General features: G+C 34.6%; 3 protein-coding genes across 5 annotated transcripts in view; all 3 read left to right on the top strand.

Annotated features, from left to right (window-relative positions):
• Positions 1 to 379: 379 nt before the first annotated feature.
• On the top strand, positions 380 to 1,033 carry LOC126741210 (putative peptidyl-tRNA hydrolase PTRHD1). Its single transcript, XM_050447564.1, has one exon. The coding sequence runs from the start codon at positions 534 to 536 to the stop codon at positions 894 to 896; it is 363 nt and encodes a 120-aa protein (XP_050303521.1). The 5' UTR covers positions 380 to 533; the 3' UTR covers positions 897 to 1,033.
• Positions 1,034 to 1,096: 63 nt separating this feature from the next.
• LOC126741207 (synaptic vesicle glycoprotein 2C-like) lies at positions 1,097 to 5,380 on the top strand. Its single transcript, XM_050447561.1, has 9 exons — positions 1,097 to 1,304; positions 1,361 to 1,685; positions 2,158 to 2,279; positions 2,357 to 2,501; positions 2,554 to 2,817; positions 2,875 to 3,073; positions 4,740 to 4,872; positions 4,931 to 5,212; positions 5,271 to 5,380. The coding sequence occupies exons 1-9, from the start codon at positions 1,235 to 1,237 to the stop codon at positions 5,345 to 5,347; spliced, it is 1,617 nt and encodes a 538-aa protein (XP_050303518.1). The 5' UTR covers positions 1,097 to 1,234; the 3' UTR covers positions 5,348 to 5,380.
• Positions 5,381 to 5,936: 556 nt separating this feature from the next.
• The window catches only part of LOC126740955 (DENN domain-containing protein Crag), a 43,631-nt gene continuing 22,231 nt past the window's right edge, over positions 5,937 to 27,336 (top strand). For 2 of the 3 annotated variants that reach the window (XM_050447156.1, XM_050447157.1), the window contains exons 1-17: positions 5,938 to 6,411; positions 6,464 to 6,662; positions 6,719 to 6,841; positions 6,897 to 7,101; positions 7,154 to 7,389; positions 7,998 to 8,107; positions 8,167 to 8,391; positions 8,442 to 8,705; positions 8,763 to 8,945; positions 9,017 to 9,231; positions 14,470 to 14,642; positions 14,698 to 14,857; positions 15,545 to 15,691; positions 16,879 to 17,025; positions 17,080 to 17,243; positions 19,345 to 19,482; positions 21,553 to 21,817. In XM_050447156.1, the coding sequence (XP_050303113.1) occupies positions 6,310 to 6,411; positions 6,464 to 6,662; positions 6,719 to 6,841; positions 6,897 to 7,101; positions 7,154 to 7,389; positions 7,998 to 8,107; positions 8,167 to 8,391; positions 8,442 to 8,705; positions 8,763 to 8,945; positions 9,017 to 9,231; positions 14,470 to 14,642; positions 14,698 to 14,857; positions 15,545 to 15,691; positions 16,879 to 17,025; positions 17,080 to 17,243; positions 19,345 to 19,482; positions 21,553 to 21,817 (3,056 nt within the window). In that variant the 5' untranslated portion in view covers positions 5,938 to 6,309. Of the gene's footprint in view, positions 6,412 to 6,463; positions 6,663 to 6,718; positions 6,842 to 6,896; positions 7,102 to 7,153; positions 7,390 to 7,997; positions 8,108 to 8,166; positions 8,392 to 8,441; positions 8,706 to 8,762; positions 8,946 to 9,016; positions 9,232 to 14,469; positions 14,643 to 14,697; positions 14,858 to 15,544; positions 15,692 to 16,878; positions 17,026 to 17,079; positions 17,244 to 19,344; positions 19,483 to 21,552; positions 21,818 to 27,336 lie in introns of all 3 variants that reach the window. The other variant, XM_050447158.1, reaches the window with a different exon arrangement.

The following is a 27,336-nucleotide window of genomic DNA, read 5'->3' on the forward strand; positions in this document are numbered from 1 at the left end:
ATCTTTCAATAAAATCGATTTAAATCGTACATCCCTATTAAGGAGGCAGTTTTATCATTGTTTTTATATATTAGTTTATTATCTATGGTTTCATTTAATGAATTTAAGGCAAGCTTCCTAAACATATCAAAAAAGTCGGTTGATCGTAAATTGCTCATAATCATCTCGACTTAGTTATTTATTGTTAATATTTGGACAAAAATTATTAAAATCCCTTGAGAATTTGAGGAGATACGAGTATTACATTTATTCAATATCAGGGAGCGCGGACTATAAATAGGTTGCAGGCAAAAGACATAATATGCTGCGTTATCGACTTGGCAGCTGGATATCGATACGACGTTATCTCCCACACATATTTGACATTTCCACCATTCTTGTTTTTTTTTTGACAAATGACACTTAACCTCAAAATAATAATGCCTATCGATTTTATAGGTTATGCTTGTTTACACTTATAATTTTTAACACCAATAAAACGTATAATTATTATAAACTTTTCCCAGATGTTCACCAAATAATTCCTCTTCAATATGTCCTCAATGGTGCAATACGTTGTGGTACGCGGAGACTTAATAAAAGAGCCCCTTAAATGGCCCCTCGGAGCCCTGTTAGCTCAGGCGTGCCATGCAGTAACTGCCGTAACCCATTTGTACTACGAAGACGAGCAGACCCAAATTTACTTAAAAGATCTCGATAACATGCATAAGGTTGTCCTGGAAGCCCCCAATGAGCAGAGTTTGGTCGACTTAAAACAGAAGCTGGAAGAGACTGGTGTCAAACATAAAATGTGGATCGAGCAGCCTGAAAATATCCCCACCTGTATAGCAGTTAAACCTTATGGGAAAGAGGAGGTGCAGAAGTATTTTAAGAAGTTTAAATTGTTTAAAGGCTAGAGAAGCTTATTGTAAGTGAGTGAGATTTAAGTTGTAAAGTTAATCATTGAACTTTTATGAATAACAGTTCCTATCAGCATATATAATAAAATGACATAATAAAAAAAAATCAAATCAAAAAAGCCTCTAAATACCTATTTACAATGTGTTTTCAACATTACCCCTGCCATAAACCAATCTTGCCTTAAGCATATATTTACTTAGAGGATATATAATTCACACAACATTTCACAAGTGAAAAATCTTTATCATTATTTATGCTGCAAAGCATCATTTAAGGCAGAAATTTAAATATAAATAGGTTTTTTTAAATGTTAATTTGTTACAAGTGAATAATAATGACCCAAGTTAGTGAGGAAATCGTGGTAAAAGAAACGAAACTCTATAGTGAGGCTGTTAAACTCACCGGTAAGCACCTTATTACTTAGCATAGTCACTAGCTACTTACAGTATAACTCGCTCAGGCTATGGAAAGTATAATCTATTCATCCTCCTTGCCACCGGAGGGTGTCTCATGTGTGTTATCATCGAGAGTATGTCGATGTCCTTTATAATACCGGCGGCCCATTGCGATCTTGGCCTCAACATCACCGAAAAGGGCGTCCTGGTGTCCATTAACTTCTTGGGCATCATTTTGACGTCACACTTTTGGGGCACCATGGCAGACGTCAGGGGCAGAAAGAACATTTTGGTGCTCTGTCTTATTGTCGGTTCGATTATCAGTTTGGCTGCCAGCTTAGCACCGTGGACCTGGCTTTTTATATTGCTCCGGTTATTAAATGGGATGTTGTAAGTACTAGATTTTATTTATCACCCATCGACATGTTTGGGCAGGAGACAGGGGAATAATTAGAATGTCAAACTTTGATGAGTTATTACGAACTATGATTTTTTAAGGCATGTTTGGAATCAAGGGAATCTCTGGAAATTGATGATACTCTTTGGTTTGGTATTTAATTGGTTTTAAAATGCTTGTCAAGGTTAGTTACAGGTTGATTTTTGACAATTTGCAGCAGAGCTCTCAATACCCTGGTAATAATAGTAAAATCCTAAATACGTCCAGATTTGATAAATAAATAATTACATTATGCAAGTGCAATAAATAAGATAATTGCACATATTTGCCAAGAACATTTGGAACAACAATATTAAATTATTCAAATAGACTGTCACAATACATAATTTAAATGTTTGTTTAATCTCTGGATAATTGACAGTCATCATGAATAAGTGAAAAACCAAAAAAAAAAAACACTTTTAGTATTGGGGCAGCCTCATCCATAATCTACGCTTTCGCCGGTGAATTCCACGACGACCGATACCGTCCCATGGTGATATCGTGGATAAGTTCCTTCGTTGCTGCCGGACAATCGTACATCCCAGGTAAATAATATCTGGGATATTCTTGGGGGGGGCGAATAGGCATTTATTAGTTATTACTTATATGTATAAATCGTCAGGTTTAGCTTGGGCCATTCTGCCATACGATTGGCATTACAATTTGGAAGCTTTAGGGATCGAATTCCGACCATGGAGGCTGCTGCTGATCGTTTATGCCCTTCCGAGTTTAATTGTGGCCGCCCTCTTGTCATTTTTACCAGAAAGGTGAGGCAGGAGTGGATTGAGGCTTGGGCCACTGTAACTCATTAAATTTTAGTCCGAAATTCTTATTGGCCCAAGGGAAGCACGATCACACATTAAAAATTCTACGCCAAATGTTCGTTATTAATACCGGCAAGAAATCGCACGAGTTTCCAGTGAGTACCGTCATCTTGGACGAGGTTATTATCGAAAGGAGTGTAAACGAAGAGAAACCCGGCATGCTCAAGTCCTTATGGACCCAAACGGTTTTCTTGTTTAATAAAGAGTTTGCTGTCAAAACGGTTTTGTGTTCTTATTTGCAATTCGGAGTGTTCTTATCGTAAGTATCGTGTTTTAGTGAATGTCCTCGTTAATGTGAGTTTTCTTGTTTTGGTAGAACCTCCGCGTTGTCGCTGTGGTTCCCACAAATATTAAACGCCTTAAATAAGTACGCGCAAGAAGTCACCAACTCCGGAGTTACCCTTTGCGGCGCCATGGAGGCCGAACAAACTGTCACCAATCAAATGCAAAAAACCATTTTTATAGATACACAGTTCTTATGGAAGGAAGATAGTGACAATTCTACGATCATACAGGTTGGGAATATACCATAGGTCCTAAATTCAAATGCCTGAAAAACGACTTCTTTTTTCTAAAAATTGGTGGAAAATAGAAAAGCTCTTCCAGGCAGTTGAATCCTAAAAGAGACTGAAAGTTACAAAGAATATATTTATTTAGATTAAGTGAAACGAATATTATGGACCTAAATTAACTGCCTGGAAGAATATTGTTTTTTCTCAAAATAGCTGAAAAATTAATTTTACTCGAACTTTCCGACTTTCCCCGGTATATTTCGTTTGGCGGCCATCTTGGAACGTCACGTGACCGATTGGCTTATTACGTTTGAATAGATCACGTGGTCTTGTCCACGGTTTTGTTTGCTACGAGGGTTATTCCAAAAATGACTTTAATAAATTCTTTATTTATTCCAGGCAGTCGACGATATTTAACGTAACTATGACATATTAGGGTTTTTATTAAAAGTGTGTCTGCATTCAATTTTCTCAACCATGAAAATCATTGGTTTTATTCTTAAAACTATTACTCTCTTTTTTTCAGAATAAGGAAGAGGGATATATACCATTTATTTAATTGCACAAAATACACTTTTCGGCTATCCCCGGTACGTTTCGTTTGGCGGCCATCTTAGAACGATTGGCTTATTATGTTTGAATAGATTACGTGTCCTTAACGAATGTTTCGTTTGCTACGAGGGTTATTTCGAAAATAGTCGTTGCTCAAGTGACTTTTAATAAATTATTTATTTCTTCCAGGCAGTTAAAATTAGAGTCGGAAATATTCGACTTAAATATGAAATATTAATGTAATGAATTATCTCAATAATGAAAATCATGGGTAATGATATTTGGTTTGTGAAACTCTCTAAAGAATGCCTATGCTAGAATCGAAAAAAGCATTATAATCCATGCTTAGAGCAAGTAATTTTTTTTAATGACAGAAGCGCCTGTACTAAATCCCAATAATTTCGTTAATATGTACAGATTTATAATACCATTTATTTTTATTGTGAAAATTACACTTTTCGACTTTCCCCGGTACGTTTCGTTTAGTGGCCATCTTGGAACGTCACGTGACCGATTGGCTAATTATGTTTGAATAGATCACGTGACCTTGGCCAGGTGTTGTTTGTTACAAGGGGTATTCCAAAAATAATTATTGCCCAAGCGAGTTCAATAAATTATTTATTTCTTCCAGGCAAGGTAGGACATATTTAACTTTAATTTGAAATATTAGGGTTTTCATTAAACGGGTATGTGTAATGAATTTTCTAATAAAAAAATTATTCAAATCGTTAAATTTATGCAATAAAGCGTTCTTTATGACATGAGAGCCTGTACTAAACCCCAATCATTTCTCTCGTTTTTTCGGAATTTACCGGTTAGAAATATACCGTACCATAAAATACACTTTTTAGCTTTCCCCGGTATGTTTCGTTTGGCGGCCATCTTGGAACGTCACGTGACCGGTTCGCTTATTATGTTTGAAAAGATCAGGTGGCCTTGGCCGGGGCTTTGTTTGCTACGAGGGTTATTCAAAAATTAATTTTTGCCCAAGTGAACTTATTACTTATATTTTTTAGCCAGTTATATTGTTTTGTCATCTGATAATGATGGGAAGGGCTTTTGTACTTTGACGTAGTCAAGCTCAAAAGTCCTTATATGTTTTTTTAAACAATTTTAGGAAGTCATTTGCGACGATTCAGTCGATACGGGGGTCTATTTGGTGGTTCTAGTGGTAGCCTGCGCCATTGGAATAGCATATTTGATCATCGGAGCTTTAATTAGCAGGGTGGGCAAGAAAACCCTCTTGATAAGTAATGATCTGACTATAACCTCAAATAATTTTTTTTTTAATTAACGGGGTTACTTTAGGTGCATCGACGTTTACGGCGGCATGCGGCCTGGGAGCCCAATACTGCTCAGGCCTAGAAATAATCCTGATCCTTTGCGGCATTTACCTTTTGATCGCTTCGATGGTGGGGGTGGTAAACGCCCTCGTGGTCGACTTATATCCGACGCACATAAGGGCGATGGCCTTGGCGGTTTCTTTGATGTTCGGACGTGTGGGCGCGATGGTCGGCTCCAATTTAATGGGAGTTTTATTTTACAGTTACTGCGACTACGTTTTTATTTTTGTCGCCTGTAACCATTTACGTAAGTCGTTTTTAAGCCGTTTAATTAATTTAATGTTAACGAGTTATTTTTCTTCTAGTGCTTGTGGTGGCCGCGATATTACTACCTACGACGAGCATAAAAAAGCCAGTAGAGGCCCAAGAAACTATTAAATAATTATAAATTCTTATCAATAAAATTTTAAAACTATTATTTAGCGTTTTTGTTTATGTCAAAAATTAGCTGACAACTCCTTGACTCTCCCCGGTATATATCGGTCGGCGGCCATCTTGGAAGGCCACGTCCGTAATTGTGGGTGGGGATTGGCCTTGAGACCTATCACGTGACGGTTCGATTAGATCACGTGGCCTTGGCCAGGGTTTCGTTTGTTACAAGGGTTATTCCAAAAAAAAATTGTTGCTACAGTGCTTTTAATAAATTATTAATTTCTTCCAGGCAGCTAAATTAGAGTCGGAGATATTTAACTTAAATATCGGCTTTTGCAATTATTTTTATCATAATGAAAAGAACGCCTCGACTCTCTCCGGTATGTATCGGTCTGCGGCCATTTTGCTTTCTGACGTCACACTATTAAAATCAGCATATGATGCGGTTTTATTACACAAAACCGAAATTTTCTAAATATTAATAAATTATTACCTATTTACGCGTATTATTGCACCCTTTTAATCCCTCAAAAGCCTTTAATTTCATAGTAGCTCTGAAATGTTTAAAGCAGACGAAGAAGAAGAGCTGTCAATTGTCAAACATAACCTGTCAAGTCATCAAAATAAAAAGTAAAATTTTAGATAAAAGTACAAATAATAATAATAAATGTGTAATATAAGCGGTAGTACTTCTCAGTAGTGTTTATCGAAGTCTTAAATACTACTAAATTTAGATAACAGACAATATTTCCACATAAGTCATTAAACCGTATTTCGAGCGACTGATCAAACTGTATCTGGGGCCTCCAGCATAATGAGTCATACAAAATAAAAAAAAATCCTATTAAAACCTGAATTACACCACCAATTGCTCTCCAACAGTGAAGAAACAATATCATGTGCCTTAATTTAAACTCGTCTTGCTCCATTGAACTAGTTCAGTAAGTAAACCATTTAATTAGTTAAGTGACAATGGAGGAGAGAAGAATAGCTGATTATTTTGTGGTGGCTGGCTTGCCAGACGATCCAGAGCCTTTAGATGATACCACATTATCTGAGGGGGGAAACTTAAAGGTGCTTAAAACTTTTTGTAAGTTATAATTGTGATAAAACCAATTGTTTTTAGGCAAGCCATTCTCAAGCCCCCATAACCGATATTAGTGTGATATTCCCTAGTTTGGGTGAAATTTTACCAGACGACTGGGAAATGATAAATAAAACCCCCACGGGGTTGTCTGCTGATTTAAACCATGGCAGTTTACGAACTATTGAGTGTTTTATTTGTGTTAAGAGGGGCCGAGATAAACCTCCTTTAGTCGATATAGGTTTGTACCCAACAATTGTTTTGTGGATACACTACATTGCAACATGAATTTTTTAGGTGTCATGTATGATGGAAAAGAGTGGCTAATGGAGGACGCTGAAGTAGTAAAAACCAGTGTCGGAGGGAACCTTGCAAATGTTAATAATTCCACTTCTTTGACATTTATTACTTTTAGAAGAGGTATTTTGGTTTATAACTTGCTTAATGGTATATTCAAAAAGTGGGTTTTTTCCAGGACATGTAACAATGCCCTGCAATGCCCTAGTAGTCACAGACATTTGTGTGGTGATAGCGAGCAAAGGAGAGTCTCCGCCCCATGCCTTTTGTTGCATAAACAAAAACCTTAATAAGGGCATCGTGGGGTCAGACGTGTTTCTTTGTTATAAAAAATCAATGAACAGGGCCAAATTGTTAACTTATAAACCAGACATTTTGGCAAGGTAGGAAGCATCTCATCGCTTTAAATCTGTTTAATAATGGTGTAACTTTTAGGTATCCGTTGGGTGATGTCCCGGATTTCCCTTTTCCGAGCTCTGTGCCCCTTTTTTGCCTTCCGATGGGCTCCACATTGGAATTGTGGCCAGTGGAGGCCAGTAAACCCAGGCCAGTTTTTAGTATGTTCGTCTTGACTGTGTCAGATGCCAAACATAAGGTTTATGGATCTGCTTTGACTTTTTATGAGAGGTTTCCTGTGGAGAATGTGACTGATGAACAAAAAGAGTTATTAGGTAAGTCAAACTAACATATCTTATGTTAGGATTGAAGTAAACTTGCATGCATAAGGTTGGAGATAAAATATCTGAGTTTATATTAAAGGTGTTTTTGTAACCACTTTGCTTGTATGAAAATAGTGGGTTTTATTCTTAGAATCATGTGGATTTTGGTCTGTGGCACTCTTTGAAGAATTTCCATATTAGGATAATTTGTGCAGTAGAATAACTTTGTTCCTATGTAAAATCATGTTTTCTGTTTTTAGAAATAGGTGATTCTTGGTTTGCGGGATCCTTGAAAGAATTCTTATGCTAAGATCAAAAGAATCATTAAAATCTATGGTTCAGATTATATGATATGGAAGTTTTTTCAACAACAAGTTTTGTATTAAATACAAACATTTCTTTGCCGCTTTTTTAGGTGGCTGGTTAGGCTATCAAGTGTAAACTGACGTTTAGAACTTGACGTCAGTTTACACTTGATAACGGTTGGAGATACTCACCAACCGAACCGTCGTGTTACATTAAATAAATAAGACAATGCAAGTTCGACAAGATGTTTTCACTGTACCATTGTCTACCACCTTCAAAAACAAACCACAATCATTTTTTCCTCTTTTTTTCAGATTATACCGATGACGACGAGAAACACGCCTTATACGTGAACAAAAGCATATGCGTCCTCAGCCATTGGCCGTTCTCTGACGATCTGCACACGTGGCTCCTTTATCTATACGTAATCATTTAATTCCTCTCTTTTAATTCACTAACCATCTTCCTCGTTTGTTTTCGTAGCACATGGTCACTTCTGGCCAACCAACTTCGATACCGGTGGAACGATACATTATCCAACTGTTGGACGAGGTGCCCTTTCCCTCTCCACGCACCCTGTTACAACTAAATGCGGAAAATCAGTTTTTGCGTGTGATTTTCACGCAACCGGAGGAGTTACCGTTGCCGAGGAGCGCGGCCAGTTTTAAGCAGCTCCTTCTGAATCTCGGATCCGAAAACTGCCTTCAGGTACGTTAACTTGTAGAAGTATTAAACGTTATTGTTGAGTTTCTTTTCAGGTTTTATTGCTGGTCCTGACCGAACAAAAAATCCTGATCCATTCCCTACGTCCGGACGTATTAACTTCAGTAGCGGAGGCCATCAGTTCCCTGCTGTTCCCATTCAAATGGCAGTGCCCGTACATCCCTTTGTGCCCCTTGGGGCTCGTTGAGGTCCTGCACGCCCCTTTGCCCTTCCTAATCGGGGTCGATTCCCGGTTTTTCGACTTGTACGATCCACCGGCGGACGTGAGCTGCATTGATTTAGACACGAATATAATCACTGTAAGTTCGTGTAGGTAACCTAAATGATTTCATAGAGAATAATAATGGGTTGCTTAGGTGTGCGAGACTCAGAGGCAACTGTTGAACACCAAACTGCTCCCCAAGAAGGCCGCCAAATGTCTGAAAAGCGCCCTGGAATATTTATATTATCAAAACAGGAACGCGCCGCCGAGTGTGCACTCGGATAATACGCTAAACGGTGACGATATCGAGGGTGAATTCCAACGCAGGAAGAAACAGGTTGTTTACGGGTGAAAATCGATCGATTTTGTCGCCTTTTTAACGGGTTTTTTCCTTCTCGTTTGTTTTAGCAAGCGGAAGAGCTGGAAATCCAAGAGGCTTTCTTGAAGTTCATGGTGCATATTTTGCGGGGGTACCGGTCCTATTTGTTGCCGATCACGAAGGCCCCCACGGTAGGAACGACCGATCCGGAGGCCCTTTTTCAGTTAAACGATTTCCTGAAAAGCCGCGACAAAAGTAACGTCAAGTTTTTCAGTTTGATGATGAAAACTCAAATGTTTATTAGGTAAACTTTCATGCGTTTTAACTGGGAATAATGGCTCGGCACTTTTATAAGGGTTTCTGGTGAAGTATCTGGGTAAGGCGAATGCGACGTTCCACTGAGCTGTCTGGCATTTTAATGAATATATGCTGTGAAGTTGAATGAAAGTTCAATTGAGTGTATTTTAATTAATCCAAGAGCCGAGATTGTAAAATCGTAGAATCTTTAGGACACTCTAGTGTTTTTTGGAATAAAGCTCCAATAAATTAGTCTTGGTATTTGAGAACTCCAAAAATGAGCCTTTAAGGGAAACTAAAGGTGAGTCTTGGTGTTCAAAATTCGAGCCTTAAAATCCAAAATTTATAAAAAATTGACTTTAAGCAATTTAGAAAATTAGACTTGGCATCCAATAAGGGCTGCAGATCTAAGAATACTTAAAATATGAGTCTTGGTGTTCAAGGATCCAAAAGCCAGGATTAAAAATCCAAAGTTACAAAAAAAAATTGGACGAGATTAAAAAATTAGTCTTGGCTTCCAAGGATTCAAGGGCCATAATTAGAAATCCAAGAATACTTAAAAAATTAGTTTTGAAGTGCTATTATTCAAAGATTTAAAAACCAAAATTATAAATTCAAGAAATTAGGAGCCAAGAGTAAAAATCCAAGAATGAAATTAGTCTTGGCATGCAAGGATTCACGAACCAAGACTAAAAAACTCAAATATGCTTCAAAAATGTAGTCTTGACGTCCAGAAATCCAAGGATTTAACAGCTAGATTTAGAAATCCAAGAATATTAAAAAAAAAAAATTATTGGCATCTAAGGACTTATTATCCAATACTAAACCTCAAAAATTAGACTTACGTCTAAAAATTCAAGGATTTAACAGCCAAGACTAGAAATCCAAGAATATCTTTTTAAAAATTACTATTGGAATCCAAAGATTCATGATTCAAGAGAAAAAATGGTCTTGGCGTCCAAGGTTTTAGGAATCGTACCTAAAACCACGAAAATACTATAAAAATTAGGTTTTATTGCGATTTTAACAACATCTTAATTATCAGTAATCCAAGGATTCAAACACCAAGATTAAAAGTCCAATAATTTAAGATCCACCATAAAAAATCCAAGAATTCAGAAAAATCCAGGTAAAAAATTAGTCTTGGAGTGTAATTATTATAACGATATATTATATAACGATTTATAAACCAAGACTAAAAATCCAATCTTTTCAAAAACTATGATTGGAATTCATTGGGGTTTATTGGATTTTAACAGTGTCTCTTAATTTTCAATAATCCAAGGATTCAATCACCAAGATTAAAAGGAATTAAAAGTCCAATATTTTAAGATCCACCACGAAAAATCCAAGAATTCAGAAAAACCAAGTCTAAAAATTAAAGGAACTAGGAGCCAATAGTAAAAATCCTTGAATAAAATTAGCCTAGGCATCCAAGAATTCATGAACCACCACTAAAACTCAAATATGCGGCCAAATTCAAGGATTTGACAGCCAAATCTAGCTCTCCAAGAAAATTTAAAAAAATTTCCTTGGCATCCAAGGATTTGTTATCCAAGACTATATTTACGAAAATTAGAATTGTCATCCAAACATTCAAGGTTTTAACAGTCAAGACTCGAAATCTAGGAATAACTTTTTAAAAACTATTGGAATCCAAGGATTCATGATCCAAGACTAAAAAATACCCTTGGCGTCCAAGGTTTTGTCCAAGGAATCGTGTCTAAAAACCCGAAAATACTATAGATATTAGGGTTTATTGGATTTTAACAGTGTCTTAATTTTCAGTATCCAAGGATTCAATCACCAAGATTAAAAGGAATTAAAAGTCCAATAATTTAAGATCCACCACAAAAAATCCAAGAATTAGGAATATATTTTCAAAAACTATTGGAATCCAAGGATTCATGATCCAAGACTAAAAGGAATTAAAAGTCCCATAATTTAAGATCCACCACAAAAAATCCAAGAATTCAGAAAAGTCCAGCTAAAATTTCAAAAACTAAGTCTAAAAATCCAAGGATTCAAAAACCAAGACTAAAAATTAAAGGAACTAGGAGCCAAGAGTAAAAGTCCTTGAATAAAATTAACGTAGGCATCCAAGAATTCATTCAAAATATGCTTCAAAAATGTAATCTTGGCGTCCAAATTTAAGGATTTAACAGCCAGATCTAGCTCTCCAAGAATATTTAAAAGAAGAATCCAAGGATTCTTAATCCAAGATTAAAAAATACTCTTGGCGTCCAAGATTTCAGGAATCGTGTCTAAAAACCCGAAAATACTAAAGAAATTAGGGTTTATTGGATTTTAACAGTGTCTCTTAATTTTCAGTAATCCAAGGATTCAAACGCCAAGATTAAAAGTCCAATAATTTAAGATCCACCATAAAAAATCCAAGAATACAGAAAAATCCAGCTAAAAAATTAGTCTTGGAGTGCAATTATCCAACGATTTGTAAACCAAGACTAAAAAGCCAAGACTAAAAATTAAAGGACCAAAGAGCCAAGAGTAAAAATCCTTGAATAAAATTAGACTAGGCATCCAAGAATTTATGGACCAAGACTAAAACTCAAATATACTTGAAAAATGTAATCTTGGCGTCCAAATTCAAGGATTTAACAGCCGCATTTAGAAATCCAAGATTATTAAAAAAAAATATTATTGGCATCTAAGCATTTATTATCCAATACTAAACCTCAAAAATTAGACTTGCGTCCAAAAATTCGGCGTCTAAAAATTCAAAGATTTAACAGCCAAGACTAGAAATCCAAGAATACCTTTTTCAAAATTACTATTGGAATCCAAGGATTCTTACACCAAGATTAAAAGTCCAATAATTTAAGATCCACCACAAAAAATCCAAGGATTCGGAAACCAAAACTCAAAATTAAAGGAACTAGGAGCCAAGAGTAAAAATCCTTGAATAAAATTATCCGAGGCATCCAAGAATTCATGGACCTAGACTAAAACTCAAATATGCATCCAAATTCAAGGATTTAACAGCCAGATCTAGCTCTCCAAGAATATTTAAAAGAATTACCTTGGCATCCAAGGATTTGTGATCCAAGACTATATTTAGAAAAATTAGAATTGTCATCCAAAAATTCAAGGTTTTAACAGTCAAGACTCGAAATTTAGGAATATCTTTTCAAAAACCATTATTGGAATCCAAGGATTCATGATCCAAGACTAAAAAATACTCTTGGCGTCCAAGGTTTTAGGAATCGTGTCTAAAAACCGGAAAATACTATAGAAATTAGGGTTTATTGGATTTTAACAGTGTCTTAATTTTCAGTAATCCAAGGATTCAATCACCAAGATTAAAAGGAATTAAAAGTCCAATAATTTAAAATCCACCACGAAAAATCAAAGAATTCAGAAAAATTCAGTTAAAATTTCAAAATCCAAGGATTCAAAAACCAAGTCTAAAAATTAAAGGAACTAGGAGCCAAAAGTAAAAATCCTTGAATAAAATTAGCCTAGGCATCGAAGAATTCATGAACCATGACTAAAACTCAAATATGCTTCAAAAATGTAATCTTGGCATCCAAATTCAAGGATTTAACAGCCAGATCTAGCTCTCCAAGAATATTTAAAAGAATTTCCTTGGCATCCAAGGATTTGTTATCCAAGACTATATTTAGAAAAATTAGAATTATCGTCCTAAAATTGAAGGTTTTAACAGTCAAGACTCGAAATCTAGGAATATCTTTTCAAAAACTACTATTAGAATCCAAGGATTCATGATTCAAGACTAATACTGAAAAATAGTCATGGCGTCCAAGATTTTAGAAATCGTACCTTAAACCTCGAAAATACTATAAAAATTAGGGTTTATTAGGATTTTAACAGTATATTAATCTTCAATACCTACTCCAATGATTTAAACACCTAAAAGTCCAAGAATTTAAGACTCACCACTAAAAATTTAAGATTAAAAATTAGTCTTGGAGTGCAATTATTTAACGATTCAAAAACCAAGACTAAGAATTTAAAATTTAAAAAAATATCTGAATTTCAGCTCATCTTTATGAGCTGTAGCATCCAAGGATTTAAGATCCAAAACTATAATTCAATTGGATTCAAGGATTTATGATTCAAGACTAAAACTCAAAAATTAGTCTTGGAAATTAGAGGTTATAGAAATTAGAGTTTCTATAACCAGTCTTAATCATTATTAATTCAAGGATTCAAACAGCATGACTCCTCAAAGTCCAAAAATCCTTAAGAAAAGAGACTTTCAGAGAAATTTATGCATTTAAGAGCCAAGTCTAAAAGTTCAAGGAATTAGGAGCCCACACTAAAAATCCAAGATTAGTTTGAAAAAAAATTGGTTTTTAAGTACAAGGATTCAAAAGCCAAGACTAAAATTTTAAGCTCCAATAACCAAAAGAAAAACACGGTTGGTATCCAAGGATTCGTGAGCCAAGACTGACCTTCAGAAACTGTTGTTAGGTTAGTTCTGAGGTCCAAAAATCCAAGGTTCTTCATAGTCAAGATGCTAAAGACTGATGCTTCATCGCGATTGAAACATCAGTCTTAATCTTCTGACACCTTACATCAATATTGAAAGTACGAAAAATGCGTCAAAAGTTCATTTAGGAAATTCAATCAAAAGTTAGTCTTGGCATTCACAATCCCAAGGAATCAAGAATAAAAACCCTAAAAGGCTTGAAAAAATACATTTCAAAAGATAGTTTACCTTCAATAATGATTTGGAACTCAACACTTCGCACACGAAAATTCTAGAATAATAAAAAAATTAGTCTTGGCATTCAAGGATCTATCATCCAAAATTATCACTCAAAAATTATCCTTGCTGCTTAAAAATCCAAGAATTCAACTAGAAATCTAAGAATATTTTACATAAGACTAAAACACAAAAATTATTCTTCAAGCATCCAAAAATTCAAGAACAAATTTAAAAGTATAGGAAGTCTTAAGAAAATCCAAATTATCTAAGGATTCGAGAGATTCAAGACTCAAAACCCAGAAGAAATTCCTACTCTAAATTGTTAAGAGATTCAAGCAAAAATTATAAATTAAAAAAAAAAACCTTAGCGCCAAACGAGTTAATAAGGAAACCTTATTATTGGTCGATTTTATTCATTTAAGAACCTTTTTTTGGTTATTATTCACTAAGGGTTAACTCTATGCCACTCATATTGTAAAATTAGCCATTTTTCCCTCCTATTTAGAATCCCAGTATTGGTAAGTGACATTATAACTTTTTCTTGTTAAATAGATTTATAGAAGAAAGAAGTTTCGTGGTGGACGGCGACCAGGGCCTGACGTTTTTCGACGATTGCATCGAGCGTCTCTCCTCCGACGAGAACGACCCGAAACTGTTGGAGCTCGATTCGGCCCATAAAAACGACCGGACCGTCTTCGTGCTACCACCGGAACCGACAAATGAGAGTAAAAAATAGTAAAAGATCTTTCCGATTGGGTAAAAAACCGTAATTTCTTCCAGGTGATTCTTACACTTATCCCCGGTTCGTTTTGAACCCGTTGCTGTTCTTAAACGGGAAGAGGAAGAACCGGTTGCCGTCGTTGTACCAGTCGGGGGTTCCCGGGTCGCCCATGGCCAGGAGGACCAAGCACGAGATCAAAAGTGCACAGAAATTGGCCAGGTTGGTACGAAGTTAGGGGTTTCTAAGGAATTTTTTGAAATTTCGGTTTAATTTACGGTTCTTTCAAAAGTTTCTTAAAAATCGATATAAACTCATCGACATGGTACTCAGTTTTGGCCCATATTTTTCAAGAAATGTAATGGTAATTTAGCTACTACCAACGGTTCTCCAAAAATCAAAAGACGTTCCTACAAATCGATAGAAACCATATTTTTTTACTCAACTTACTGAAATAAATTGCGTGGGACTAATGACATTAGACGAAGTCGGTATAAATAACATCGACTTGAGTATTAACATCAAGTGATTCACACATGTGGCTAGACAGACAGGATAAGTTATTAACACAAGATCGCCCGCTAAAAAATCCATGCTGGTCTACTGTGACTAAATAGCGACCGATTCAGGATAATTTCGAACATTTTTGAGAAGTTACAAAGTAATGAGATGAGGGTCTGTAGTTCCCGATTTGATCAGAGTCCCCAGCTATTAAAATAGGTATTATTTTAGCAGTTTTCCAGTTACGTCGAAGTACTGAAAAAAGTAAAAAATTACCTAAATTTCCTAAAAAAAATTGCGTCAACTGTAAAAATCGAGTCAAATATTGACAAAACATCAATAATGACATCGATTTCCTAGATGTATAACTTTAGTAGATTTTTTTTTAAGATAATACGATTTTTCTAGAAAATGTCAAAGATCCCCGGACACCTGGGCGAGATGCCTGTGCGGCACCTGTCACACCTTATACTTCATGATCCTGCCCAGCATGATAAGCCTGAATTGCGGCAAAGAAAACGCCATCTTACAGCAAGCGTACGAATTATTAGTAAGGTAAAAGAGAAGTACCATCGTGCCGAAAACAAAATGGGACATTAAAATTTGGGTAGGGAATTGTCTCCTAGTCTATTATAGTAAATCTCATTTACTTATGAGTAAAATAGTAAATCTCATTTACATATTTCAACGTCGTGGCATACTTAAAATTAAGTTTCTGATATATTCTTCGGTTATTTGGTCCCATGCGTTATCTATCTTTAGGTGTAATTCATTCTGATTTCTAGGCCTAAAGTTATCTTTATACATATATTTTGCCATTTTACCCCAAACGTCTCCAATTGTGTTGATATCAGGGCTTTTCGAGGGCCACGGTAAAACTGGAATTCGTCTTTCGTCTAGATAGTTTTGAACTATACGGGCTGTATGTATAGGAGCATTATCATAGACTACACCAACCGATGGCATCATAACATTGTTCAGGATATTGCAATATCCTAAGGCATTAAGCCTTTCGTGCACTATTTGACAAACGCCTGGTCCTCTAAAACTAATCCAGGTCCAAACGTTTATACTAAAACGTCCACTTTGATTAGTCTTATGTGTATATCTGGTATTAAAAGGACTGTAAACGCGGATTTTCCCATTATTGCACGATTGAAAGGTTTTCTCATCCGAAAATATTACGTATATGTTGTTTTGGTGCGCATATCGATGGGCAAATTCTAATATTCCCTGTTTGATTGCTTCAGTCAAAAATATTTTATTTGTTGCACAGCAACTTTTAATTTCCGAATTTCTTATCCTACTACGAGCTGTATTAGCAGAACCAGGAAAATGCGTGTGTTCTTTCGCCTTTATTGCTGTTCTATCTTTTATGTCGTTTAAAATTTTTGGTCGACCTGAACCTGGATTTTTTACAATAGCTTCATATTCTGCAATTTTGCCTTAGCTAAGGAAACGGTATTTTTACTAATGCCCAATTCTTCTGCGATTCTTCTTATAGGAACTCCATCCAGGAGTATATTATCGTCTTTTTGTTGAGGAAATAATGCAGGCATTTTGAAAGAACGATTTTGTTGACGCGGCTGCCACAAAATTAAATTAACTTTGACAACATCAAAATATATTATTCTAATAGACCAAGAGATTTAGGAGATTTTGCTGTCCCAGTTTTTTTTCGCCACGATAGTACATCGCGACCCATTAAACTATTAAAATTAACATCGTGTTCGTTAATTTAGAGCGACTTATTTGAGACTGCCGTGCGACGAGGTCTGTTACAGGCTGATGATGCAACTGTGCGGCGAACACAATCGTCCCCTGTTGGCCGTCAAATTGTTAGTTTTAATGAAAAAGTACGGGATCCAACCGAACGCGTTAACTTACGGGTAAGTAAATTCGTCTCTCAATGTTCCATAATTTCCTAATAAACGCGTTTTCAGGTTGTACAACCGATGCGTGTTGGAGGCCCAATGGCCCGCACACGCGGGATCCAGTCAAGTCTTATGGAACAAGTTGCGCAACGTGATTTTCGGGATCGCGCAACTTAAACAGGCCGCACGCCGTAAAGCGCACCGCAACTATTTGGGCGCGTCCACCGAAGGAGGTAAACGCGCTTTTTAAGGGAACTAGTGGAAAATAAATGTTTTTGTGTCCTAATTAAACTTTGAAGTAAATATTTTTTAAAGAAAATAATTGTTCTAATGAGTATAGTGCTTTCCATGTTTTTTTAAATCGATTCCTTCTGTTTTTATTGACAGAAAACTAATAATAATAACAGCCTCATTGTTCTTCAGTCAAAGAACGTAACGGAAAATTGTTTTTATGTGCATTAACTAATATGTCTCTAAATGGCTGGAAGTGCAATGTTTCTTTGTTTTATTCCAGGCAGTTGAGATTAAGTTAAATTATTGAAATTGGTCAAAAAAAAAATCTGGAATATGTCTTCGAGTCTTTTTCTTTAGGTAAATCTTCTAGGACCTACAAGGAAATTCATTTTTAACGCAGAATATTTTTTTCAATGATACTTAGAATACTAAAATATTGATGATGGACATTCTTATCTTCCAATAAAATTGAGTTAGTGTCTGGAATCGATGATTAGATTTTGAGTGCCTCATAATATTTGTTTGTTTCATTCCAGGCAGTTGGGATTAAGTTGAAGCGCTTGAAAATGGTAATTTTCTTTAAAAAAAATCATTTCTAGTGCCTAAAATATATTCAACTTTTTCTCAAAAAGGAAAACAAGAAATGTCTCCAGAATTCTGGAAAAAGAGGACCATTTATATACAGGGTGGTCCAGTTTAAAAAGAATTAAAAAAAAAAAAATAGACTGTCATTATACAATTTTTCTCAGAAATCTTTAGTAACAAAGATACAGGGTGTTAAAATTAAAAGATTAATTTATGTGTTTATTTATCATAACTTTTAAACTACCAGCTCAATTTTAATTAAATTTCGAATCCAGGTTATTGTAGTGAATTGCCAATTACTGATAAAGCCAATTTTTTAAAAAAAAATTGCCAGTGGCGTAACACATGGAGGGACTTGGTCTTTTGTTGCCTCAAATTTGCGAGGTGATAAAATATTTTTTTTTTATAAGAAGACAACTGTGAGATTCTCCATTTAATTTTGAAAAAAAGTAACTCTTGCAAAATTATGATTTAAGGCACCGTTTTTAAAATACCTCCGTACGTTACGTTACTGGCAATTTTTTTTAAAAATTGGCTTCATCAGTAATTGACAAGTTACTACAATAACGTGCATGCGAAATTTAATTAAAATTGAGCTGGTAATTTAAAAGTTATGATAAATAAACAAATAATTATTCTTAACTTTAACACCCTGTATCTTTTATTAAACATTGTATAATAAAAGTCTATTTTTTTTTTTAATTCTCTATCACGTATTAAAATTAATGACGTTTAAACTAGATATAGCTTTTACGTTAAATAGTTTGTAGAACCATTAAAGAAATTACTTTCTAGATATTTTAAGCACTAATTCAATAATAATCTGCTAACCAGAGGATCTTAAATATTGGTGTATCTCAAGGTTCTAGGATCCTTTTGATTCTTGTTGTATGTCAATGACATTATGGAATGTTTACTATATTTTCAGATGATGCTATTGTCTTATGGAATAATAGAGATCAGGAGCTTATTAACCCTGACTAATTAAAAAGTGGTGTGAAATATTGAAACTAATACAAACATTAAGTGTTTTAAGTGCACTCTAGTTCTAATTAGTTAAGAAAATCAAATTGTCCAGACAGTACTGTTGAAAGCAGATTTCTAGGTTTACCAAGGGATAATAAATTTAAAATCTAACATCATATTAGAATTTTTAATAAAAAAACTCTCATTCAACTATTTCGCTAACAAATTAAATATAGGTATATGACTAAATTCAAAGTAAGGGATTCATGTAAGCCACTTTTTATTACAAATAAAACTCTAACACTATCTTCCATATATATACAGTAACGGCTCGTGGTTTTTAGTAAAGGGGGTTTACAAGTAGTGGATAATAAATATTTTATTTTGCAAAAAATAATTTTTCTAATGAGTACAGTGCTTACACGTAAAGTCCCTTGAAATTTGTCGAAATTGACGCGTGACATTATTCGATGAAATACAACACAAACCTTATTTCACAAATAATTATTGTTAATAGTTTGTATGGTTAATGTGGTTATGGTTATTTAGGGTCCAGTTTATTAGATCCGGGAGACAGGAGCGCCTCCAGGAGTTCCCTGGACTCCCACGAAGGGAATTCGACCGAAGGCAGTCTGCTGGATCGATTCAGGAGGGTGGCCAATAGTATTGTGAAGGGCAGCGTTAAAGGTAAGCGGTCTTTATTGTTAATTGTATACAGGGTGTCACGTAATTAATTGGACATAGGTTAATGTTGGATACCTGACATAAAAATAAACTGTTTGAGCTCAACAATTTTTTACCAAACATTTATTGAAATATTTTGGAATCCACTGGACAGATTAACCTAAAATTTGGCGTACTCTTATTATTTGGGATGAGGAACACGAATATGATATCTATTTTCCCATTACCACTAAATGGCGCCACATACAACAACATTGAGTGATTAAAATGGTCATAAGTTTTTTGACCTCCCTGTACGCACATTTGCGAGTGAAAATAATAAAACAGCATTTAATTTTAGTCAAAAAAGTATACTTCTTTGATCTCCAAAAAGTAGACCTTTTTCGAAATAAACGCATTTTTGTATTAGGTTGCGTATGAACAAATTAATATCGGAGTTTTACAAAGTAGGCTTTGCCTAGGATGAACACATCGTAACTACGACCTGTCAAGGTAAAGTATTAATAAGTAAGTCTTTAATTTGGCTAAAGCTCGTGTTCTTGTTGTGTTATTTTCGCTTAAAAATGCCGCGTCACAATGATTTTTCTAATGCTCAGATGCGGGATATGCGCAGCGTTATTTAGATCTGTATCCGGATAGAAGGTAGCCAAATCATCGAACATTTAAAGCGTTGCACGATAGATTAGGCGAAACGGGCTCATTTCGTTCAAAAAACGTAAATGCGGGATAATAGGAGCAGATATGGAAGAGGAAATTTTGGGTCGTGTTATCGAAAATCCTGAAACCAGCACAAGACGTATTGAGGAAATCTTCGGTGTCCAAAATTATAAGCCAAGAAAAACTATGTCCGTATCATTTCACTCCAGTTCAAAATCTTCTTCCTCAAGTCTTTCCCGCAAGACTCCAATTCAGTCAATTTTTAAGAGAGCGCCAATTGAATGATCCATTTTTTTGTAATAAAATTTTATTTACGGACGAAGCCACGTTCACAAGGAGTGGTGTTTTTAATTGGCGTAACAATCATATCTATTCGATGGAAAATCCTCATGCTTTCCAAGAACACCATTTTCAACATGACTTTTCAATAAATATTTGATGTGGTATCTTTGGGGATTGTATTGTGGGACCGTTCGAATTGCCAGCTAACCTTAATGGAGAACGTTATCAAAATTTCTTGAGGAATGATCTACCCATTCTTTCAGAAGATGTGCCCCTAAATTTAAGACATTATTCACTGCAAGTCAGAAATTACTTGGACGAAATTTCTCCTCATAAATGGATTGGAATGGGTAGAGGTAGTGAATATCCGTGGCCTGCGCGTAGTCCCGATCTTAATTCCTTAGATTTTTATTTCTGGGGCTACTTGAAATCACTTGTGTATAAAAATAAAATAAATAACCGTCAGGAATTGTAGCCAAAGATTGTGGAAGGAGTCAATACCATCAGGGTCCAAGAAGAATCATAGTTTGGAGTCAGGCAAAATTTAAATAAAAGAATTGGATAATGTGTCCTAGTGGATGGTGAACATTTTGAACAATGATTATAATCAACAGCCTTTTTTAATTTTATCGTTGTTAATTAAATTTTAGATTAAGTGTTTATAGGCAATCTAATAAAAAAATGCGTTTATTTCGAAAACGGTCTACTTTTTGGAGATCAAAGAAGTATACCTTTTTTGACTAGAATTAAATGCTGTTTTATTATTTTCACTCGCAAATGTGCGTACAGGTAGGTCAAAAAAGTTATGACAATTTTAATCACTCAATGTTGTTGTATGTGGCGCCATCTAGTGGCAATGGCAAAATAGATATCATATTCGTGTTCCTCATCCCAAATAATAAGAGTATGCCAAATTTTAGGTTAATCTGTCCAGTGGAATCCAAAATATTTCAATAAATGTTTGGTAAAAAATTAGTTTTTTTCACCCTGTAGAACGAGAACCAATAACACTTTGCTAAGCGATATTGAGCTCAAACGGTTTATTTTCTTGTCAGGTATCCTACATTAACCTATGTCCAATTAATTACGGGACACCCTGTATAGTGAATTGTTAACTGTATATAATGTATGTAGAACTGGCCGAAGCGGAAGAACTGGATGGTCCGATTGTGGAACAGGAAGCGGAAGAAGAGGAAGAAGAAAAAGGGGGTTCTCAAGGGCTTTTTGCTCCGAATAGTCCGTCCGAGTGTCGCATTTTGTCGAGATCGGAGAGCGCCGGAGACGCGAACCTCATCGATAAACTGCAAAGCACCAAGAAAACTTGCTCAAGGAATTTACAATTCGAGAAGAACAAAAATGGGGAGGTGATCACGGAGAATGATAAGAATTCACCTACAAAGTAAGTGTATTTAGTTGTTGCTATTTATTTACGTTTTCATATCAAATAATTATTCATAATAATAACTTTAAATTTTAGCTATTGGAAATAAGTATGGAAACATCTACTATATTAGGAAAAAAAAACGGTATCATAAACATTATGATAACACCTTTTTTGTAGTTTTAGTATTTTCCCCGTCAGCATCTAAGACGAATATGAGATGAAACACTAGGCGTTTGTACCATTTTGAAGTTCGCCTTAGAAAAGGCGCGTTGGCTGACATTTGATCCGACAAGTCGATAAAGGCTTTGCCCTGTTTATAGTCAACAACTACTTTCGGTTTAATAACTTTCTTTCCTTTCTTTGCTAAAGTAACGGTAGAATCATCGTGTTTGGTGCTTAGCATGATGACGTCTCTCTTATCCTTCCACTTCAGGACTACAGTTTTGTCATTATCTTGCCGAGCTACAATTCCACATCGATTCAACTTTTCCTTTATTACTTCCTGAGGATTACCTTTGCGGTTTGCTCTAATTGTACCAACTAAATGCGTTTTTCGGTCAATCAATCTTTTGGCTAATGATACGCTCGTGTACCAGTTGTCAGTGTAAAGTGTGCGGCCACTGTCCAAAAGACCTTCCATCAATTCCATGACTACCTTTTCAGAAACTGCAAATTCACTTGATTTTTCTCTGCCGGTATATACTTTGAAATCCCAGGTGTATCCTCCAGATACACACAACTTGGAAAGCTTTATACCGTAGCGGTGTCGCTTATTGGGTGTATATTGTCTGAAATAAATGCCTCCTCGAAACGGGACGTTACTTTCGTCGATACAAATGTCTTTTGCAGCATGTCAAGAAATTCGGATATTTTGTAAAGTCGGTCATCAGAGGGTCTGTCCTTCTCATTATCACTTACATGGAACATGCCCAAAATACCTTCAAATCTGTTTCTACTCATAATTGTGGGTATGCGATTTTGGTACAACGATTTGGTTGACCAATAATTCCGTAACTGAGGCATTGGAAGAAGGCCCATCCATAATATAATCCCGCATTTCCACGGGATTGGTATCTACCCATTTCGGCACCTTGGCCTTCCGGTTTGGATCTGCTATTGCCGCAGCAATTCGCTGTGAAGCAAACCTATTGGTTTCAGTCACAAATAGATTAATCATCTCATCGTCGATAAAATAGTTAAAGAGTTCAGTTGGTTCTTTCCCTACAAAGTCTGCACTAACAGCTGGAACAACACCAACATTCTGATGGCTTTCACTGAAAGACAGTCGGTCTCCTTGAACGTGATCCCATTTTTGCTTAGTAGTTAAAGTCGCTAGAGGTACGTTATCGTCTAGATCTTCGTATAATAATATGGCAGAATTATTACCGGATGAATCGTTATCGGATGATAGCAACACCACCGAAATAAAGAAGGTCGCGGGGCTTCGCTGTGACGTCATCACAAGAAGGCAAATGCTTTGCACACGTTTATGAATCTCGGTAGCGATAAGGACGTGTATTTAGGATAATATCGGCCGTTATATTTAAAGTAGAATGTTTTTTAACGAGTATGGGTGTTAAGACTTGTAAAAACCTAATTTAGGCAAATAATTGTGTCTTTATCTGTTTCTGGAATAACCTCATAACCGGTGTATTGCCTCGATAACTTTCGAAGAAGTTAAGATATTAATTTGAAATTTGGTACACATGTTGCATTCCTATAAACTATTATAAGTATATATATTAGTAAGTATAATATATTATAGTTAGGATATCTTTTGAGTAATATCGGTTCTGAAAAAGGGGTAGAAAATAAGGGATGGTTTTTATTCTTTGACAAAAAAATATTTGGCTTTGATAAAATAAAAAAAACAATTCATGAGGTATGTAAACAAACTAATTATTAAAAATGAATTATCTTAACCTTCATTTCAATAAGGGTAATTGCAAAAATAAGAATTGAAATGAGGGTTGAAATTTAAAAAAAATTATTTGTATCGAGGGTTGTATATAGTATTTGGGGCTCATACTAATATCAAAAATTATACTTAGTATTACTAATTAATTGTAGGTATCACCTATCTTAACTAGTATGTTCATATTTCATCTTTTTTTTATTTTTTGGTATTTTTGTATTTTTTTTTAAACAGATTTGACAAAAGAAATTAAACTTCAAAAATTCATGTCATAAATTGGCGGGGGTGTTATTTAAGCAAATTTAAGAAGTTTGTGTATCTAATTTCCTTTTACTGCCTTTCCCAAGTCGATAATTTTTTTTGCCACAGTAATTTTTTAAAAGAGTATTGGTAACAGAATTAATAATAATTTTTACATTAGTTTCACTACTATGAATATGACATTTTGGAAAGCTGTCTAGAAAATTATTGTTCTTAAGATATTCCAATGTGGTCATTGCTAAAAACTTTTTTTTATTATGAATCGCTAGGAAGTCATCTTCAGAGTTTTGTAAAATTTGATTAAAAATAATATATTCATATAAAACAATGTTACTTATATAATCTTTAGGAAATTTAAGACACCCTCTTGTCAAATTTTTAATAAGAGTATGATTATCATCAATTTGAAGGTCATCTTTTAAAGTTAAATTTTCTTTACATATGTCACATTTAGTTTTTTTTAAAAGAATATAGCAACAATACCCTCCTAAATAGGCAATTACTGGTATTTCTTCTTTGACATTCTCGATATCATGTTCGGTTATAGATATAGTAGGACTAAACCAACCTGATTGGTTGTCACTTACACAAGTCGTATTATCGGTATCATTTCCTTCATCATTGTCATAAAATGCATCTATTTTAAGAGACCCAAAACAAGTGGATTTTAAAGACATTAATGCTTGAATTCTGAGTTTTTTTTCACTTTCATATAGTTGACGAATAGAGATATTATATTGGCCTCCTGCCATTTGCGTGTATTTTCCAAATCTATTTTCAAGTGGATCAGTCTGAAATTTTCCTAATAAAACATATTTCATTATTTTATTTTTCATTATATTATTCATTATTTTATATTTAATTCTTCGAAACAATATGTTATTATCTCTAACATGCCATAAATAGTGTGATGAAGAGCAGTTTTATAATTTATACAATATTTCATTCAGTATTCAATTCAGTATTTTAATTTATACAATATAATATCATTTTGATTATTAACAGATTTTAGCCAATCATTAGGCAGTACCATTGCATTAAAAATAGGTAAAAATTCTTGGAAATTTTAATAAGTTATAGTTTTTTAATAGGCTGAAAATTCATCAATACTGTTTTGAATTGCTAGACACAAATTTTGTTGTTCAATTTCAATTTTCTTTTCATCTCTACTTTTCCTAATAACTGGTATAGACTTTGAAATATATGAGGGACAATTAGGGAACTTTACAGGGATTGTACCTTGTTGAAGTTTGGGATATTTCAATGGAATTGGTAAAGTCTTGCCTGTCTTTTCATCAAAATATGTTGTCACCCAAATTATATTTTCCTTGGCAAAATGTGCGTCACAAACCCTACTATACTGGGTAGGTTTAAAATTGTCTCTAGGAATCATTCTTAGCCACTTTTTACACAGTTCATCATCCTTCGGAAATTGAAACATGTGTTGAGTATGTTCGGCATCGTAATTGCCTTTGCAACCCGGTACACAGCACTTATTAGGCATAATTGCGAACGGCAGTCGGATTATATAATATTTAATTTATATAATAACACAATAACACCGAAACACCTGTTATATTCACCTGTAGAAATACTACAAGTTGTCAACAACAAACACCCTTCTTCTAACGGGATAATGTGTAAAGTGTAAAAGAGGCAGCATTGTTGCCACAATGTGGGTATAATAACCACAGATGTCGCGGTCAATAAGTATTACCCCAAATATATTTTCAATGATATTGCGGTTGATTTGGCACCGAGGCTCGGGCAAAGGAACAAGAAATGGGTCGGTCCATTATAAGATTTGAAGGGGGAAGGCGGTAGCGAATTTCTTCGCCTTCTTTGCGTGACGTATTACTTTTGTGACGTCAGAGCACCTCGGCCTTCTTTATTTCGGTGGTGTTGATGATAGATCACTTTCAACAGGAATAAAATCTTTATCTACGAGCGAATCATCTGAAAATCCGTTAATTTCGTCTTCTATTATATCTCTTGACTCGTCGTCGGACAGATACTGCAGCTCTTTTGCCAACTCCTGATCCGATAGATATTTCTTAGCCATATTTGCTTAACTCTGAAACAAATAAATACATTAAAGCTAGTGTCCACGGGTGGGCATTCGGTCCCAAAATGTAAAATAGCATTCTGGGACCACGTGCCCACCCTTTGTGGGTCACCGCAAAAAAATTACAAAAACAGCCAAAAGTCGACAGAGTATTGATCCACAAACGACATAAACTGCAAAAAAATAACTATTAACAAAAAATTTGGTTCCTGGAGGTAAAATCCAAATACCCACCGGTGGGCACGCGAGTTACGTATGGGCCGAGGGAAACAAAGTTTTAAAAAAACAAACTTTTATTTAAAATACCTCGTATGAGTAACAAATTTATTTAGGGAGGATTCGTACATGAAACAAAATTAAAGAAAATGAAAATTGGGGTTTTAACAAAATACAGAAAGTAAGTTGAGCTAAACAAATAATTCCTACTCAATGCATTTATCTTATATTTATAATCTTGCCTTATCTAATAGTAAAGGAGTGGTATTTAATGTAAACATCAGCTATTTTAGGGATGTAACTCCTCCACCCTTAGAAAGGAATGTAAACTTTATTAAAGTTTTTATTAAAGTTTCCATGACCAAAATTTAAACAATTATATTATCTTCTTTTGAAGGTTCGCTATTTTTAAGTTTTAATTGGAAAAAGGGCCATAGAGACTTCCATAAAAATGCTATAATTAATAACATTATTACAACATATAGTAAAACTGTCCAAATACTTGTTCTATTATAATAAATAGGATTTTTAAGTAATTTATTATTTTCACTTTTTTGTAAATTAATATCATTCTGTAATTGATCAAATTTATTAAAATTAATATTATTAAGATTGAGCAGTTTTACTTTTTTATATAAAGTGTTTCTTGTAAAATTAAACGATACATTAGGTAATGGTATTTTCTTAAAAGTATGTTAAGTATTTTTATAAGCCTTAATAATTATATCATTTAGTTTTAACATACATGGTGAACTTAATTCTATAAGATAAGTACCATTAAACATTATGTTATTTTGCGAGTTTTCGCAAGATTCTATTCCTACAATATCGGTAGTTGTTATAATAATCCACGTATTATCGTTAATATTTTGGATTTGTGTATCTTCTATATCTATAGATATTGGTTTACAATTTGAACTATTAGAATTATATTTAAGTAACTGTACCTCACAGGGTATATTTTCATAGAATGATTCAGAATGAATATGATTACATAAATATTCATTTTCTGCAATTTTTTTACAGGGTTGGTTAGAATATCCAAAATGTTTTTTATTTAGCAATAAATATTCAAAA

The sequence above is a fragment of the Anthonomus grandis genome, chromosome 10 (assembly GCF_022605725.1).
Source record: "Anthonomus grandis grandis chromosome 10, icAntGran1.3, whole genome shotgun sequence".
In the NCBI taxonomy this organism is placed as follows: domain Eukaryota; kingdom Metazoa; phylum Arthropoda; class Insecta; order Coleoptera; family Curculionidae; genus Anthonomus; species Anthonomus grandis.

Bases quoted from the DNA above. Each gene is read 5' to 3' on its own strand.
- LOC126741210 (XM_050447564.1), top strand. From the start codon at position 534: ATGTCCTCAATGGTGCAATACGTTGTGGTACGCGGAGACTTAATAAAA.
- LOC126741207 (XM_050447561.1), top strand. From the start codon at position 1,235: ATGACCCAAGTTAGTGAGGAAATCGTGGTAAAAGAAACGAAACTCTAT. The intron at 2,502-2,553 runs GTGAGGCAGGAG...ATTAAATTTTAG, and splicing joins TTGTCATTTTTACCAGAAAG to TCCGAAATTCTTATTGGCCC. The intron at 2,818-2,874 runs GTAAGTATCGTG...TTGTTTTGGTAG, and splicing joins CAATTCGGAGTGTTCTTATC to AACCTCCGCGTTGTCGCTGT.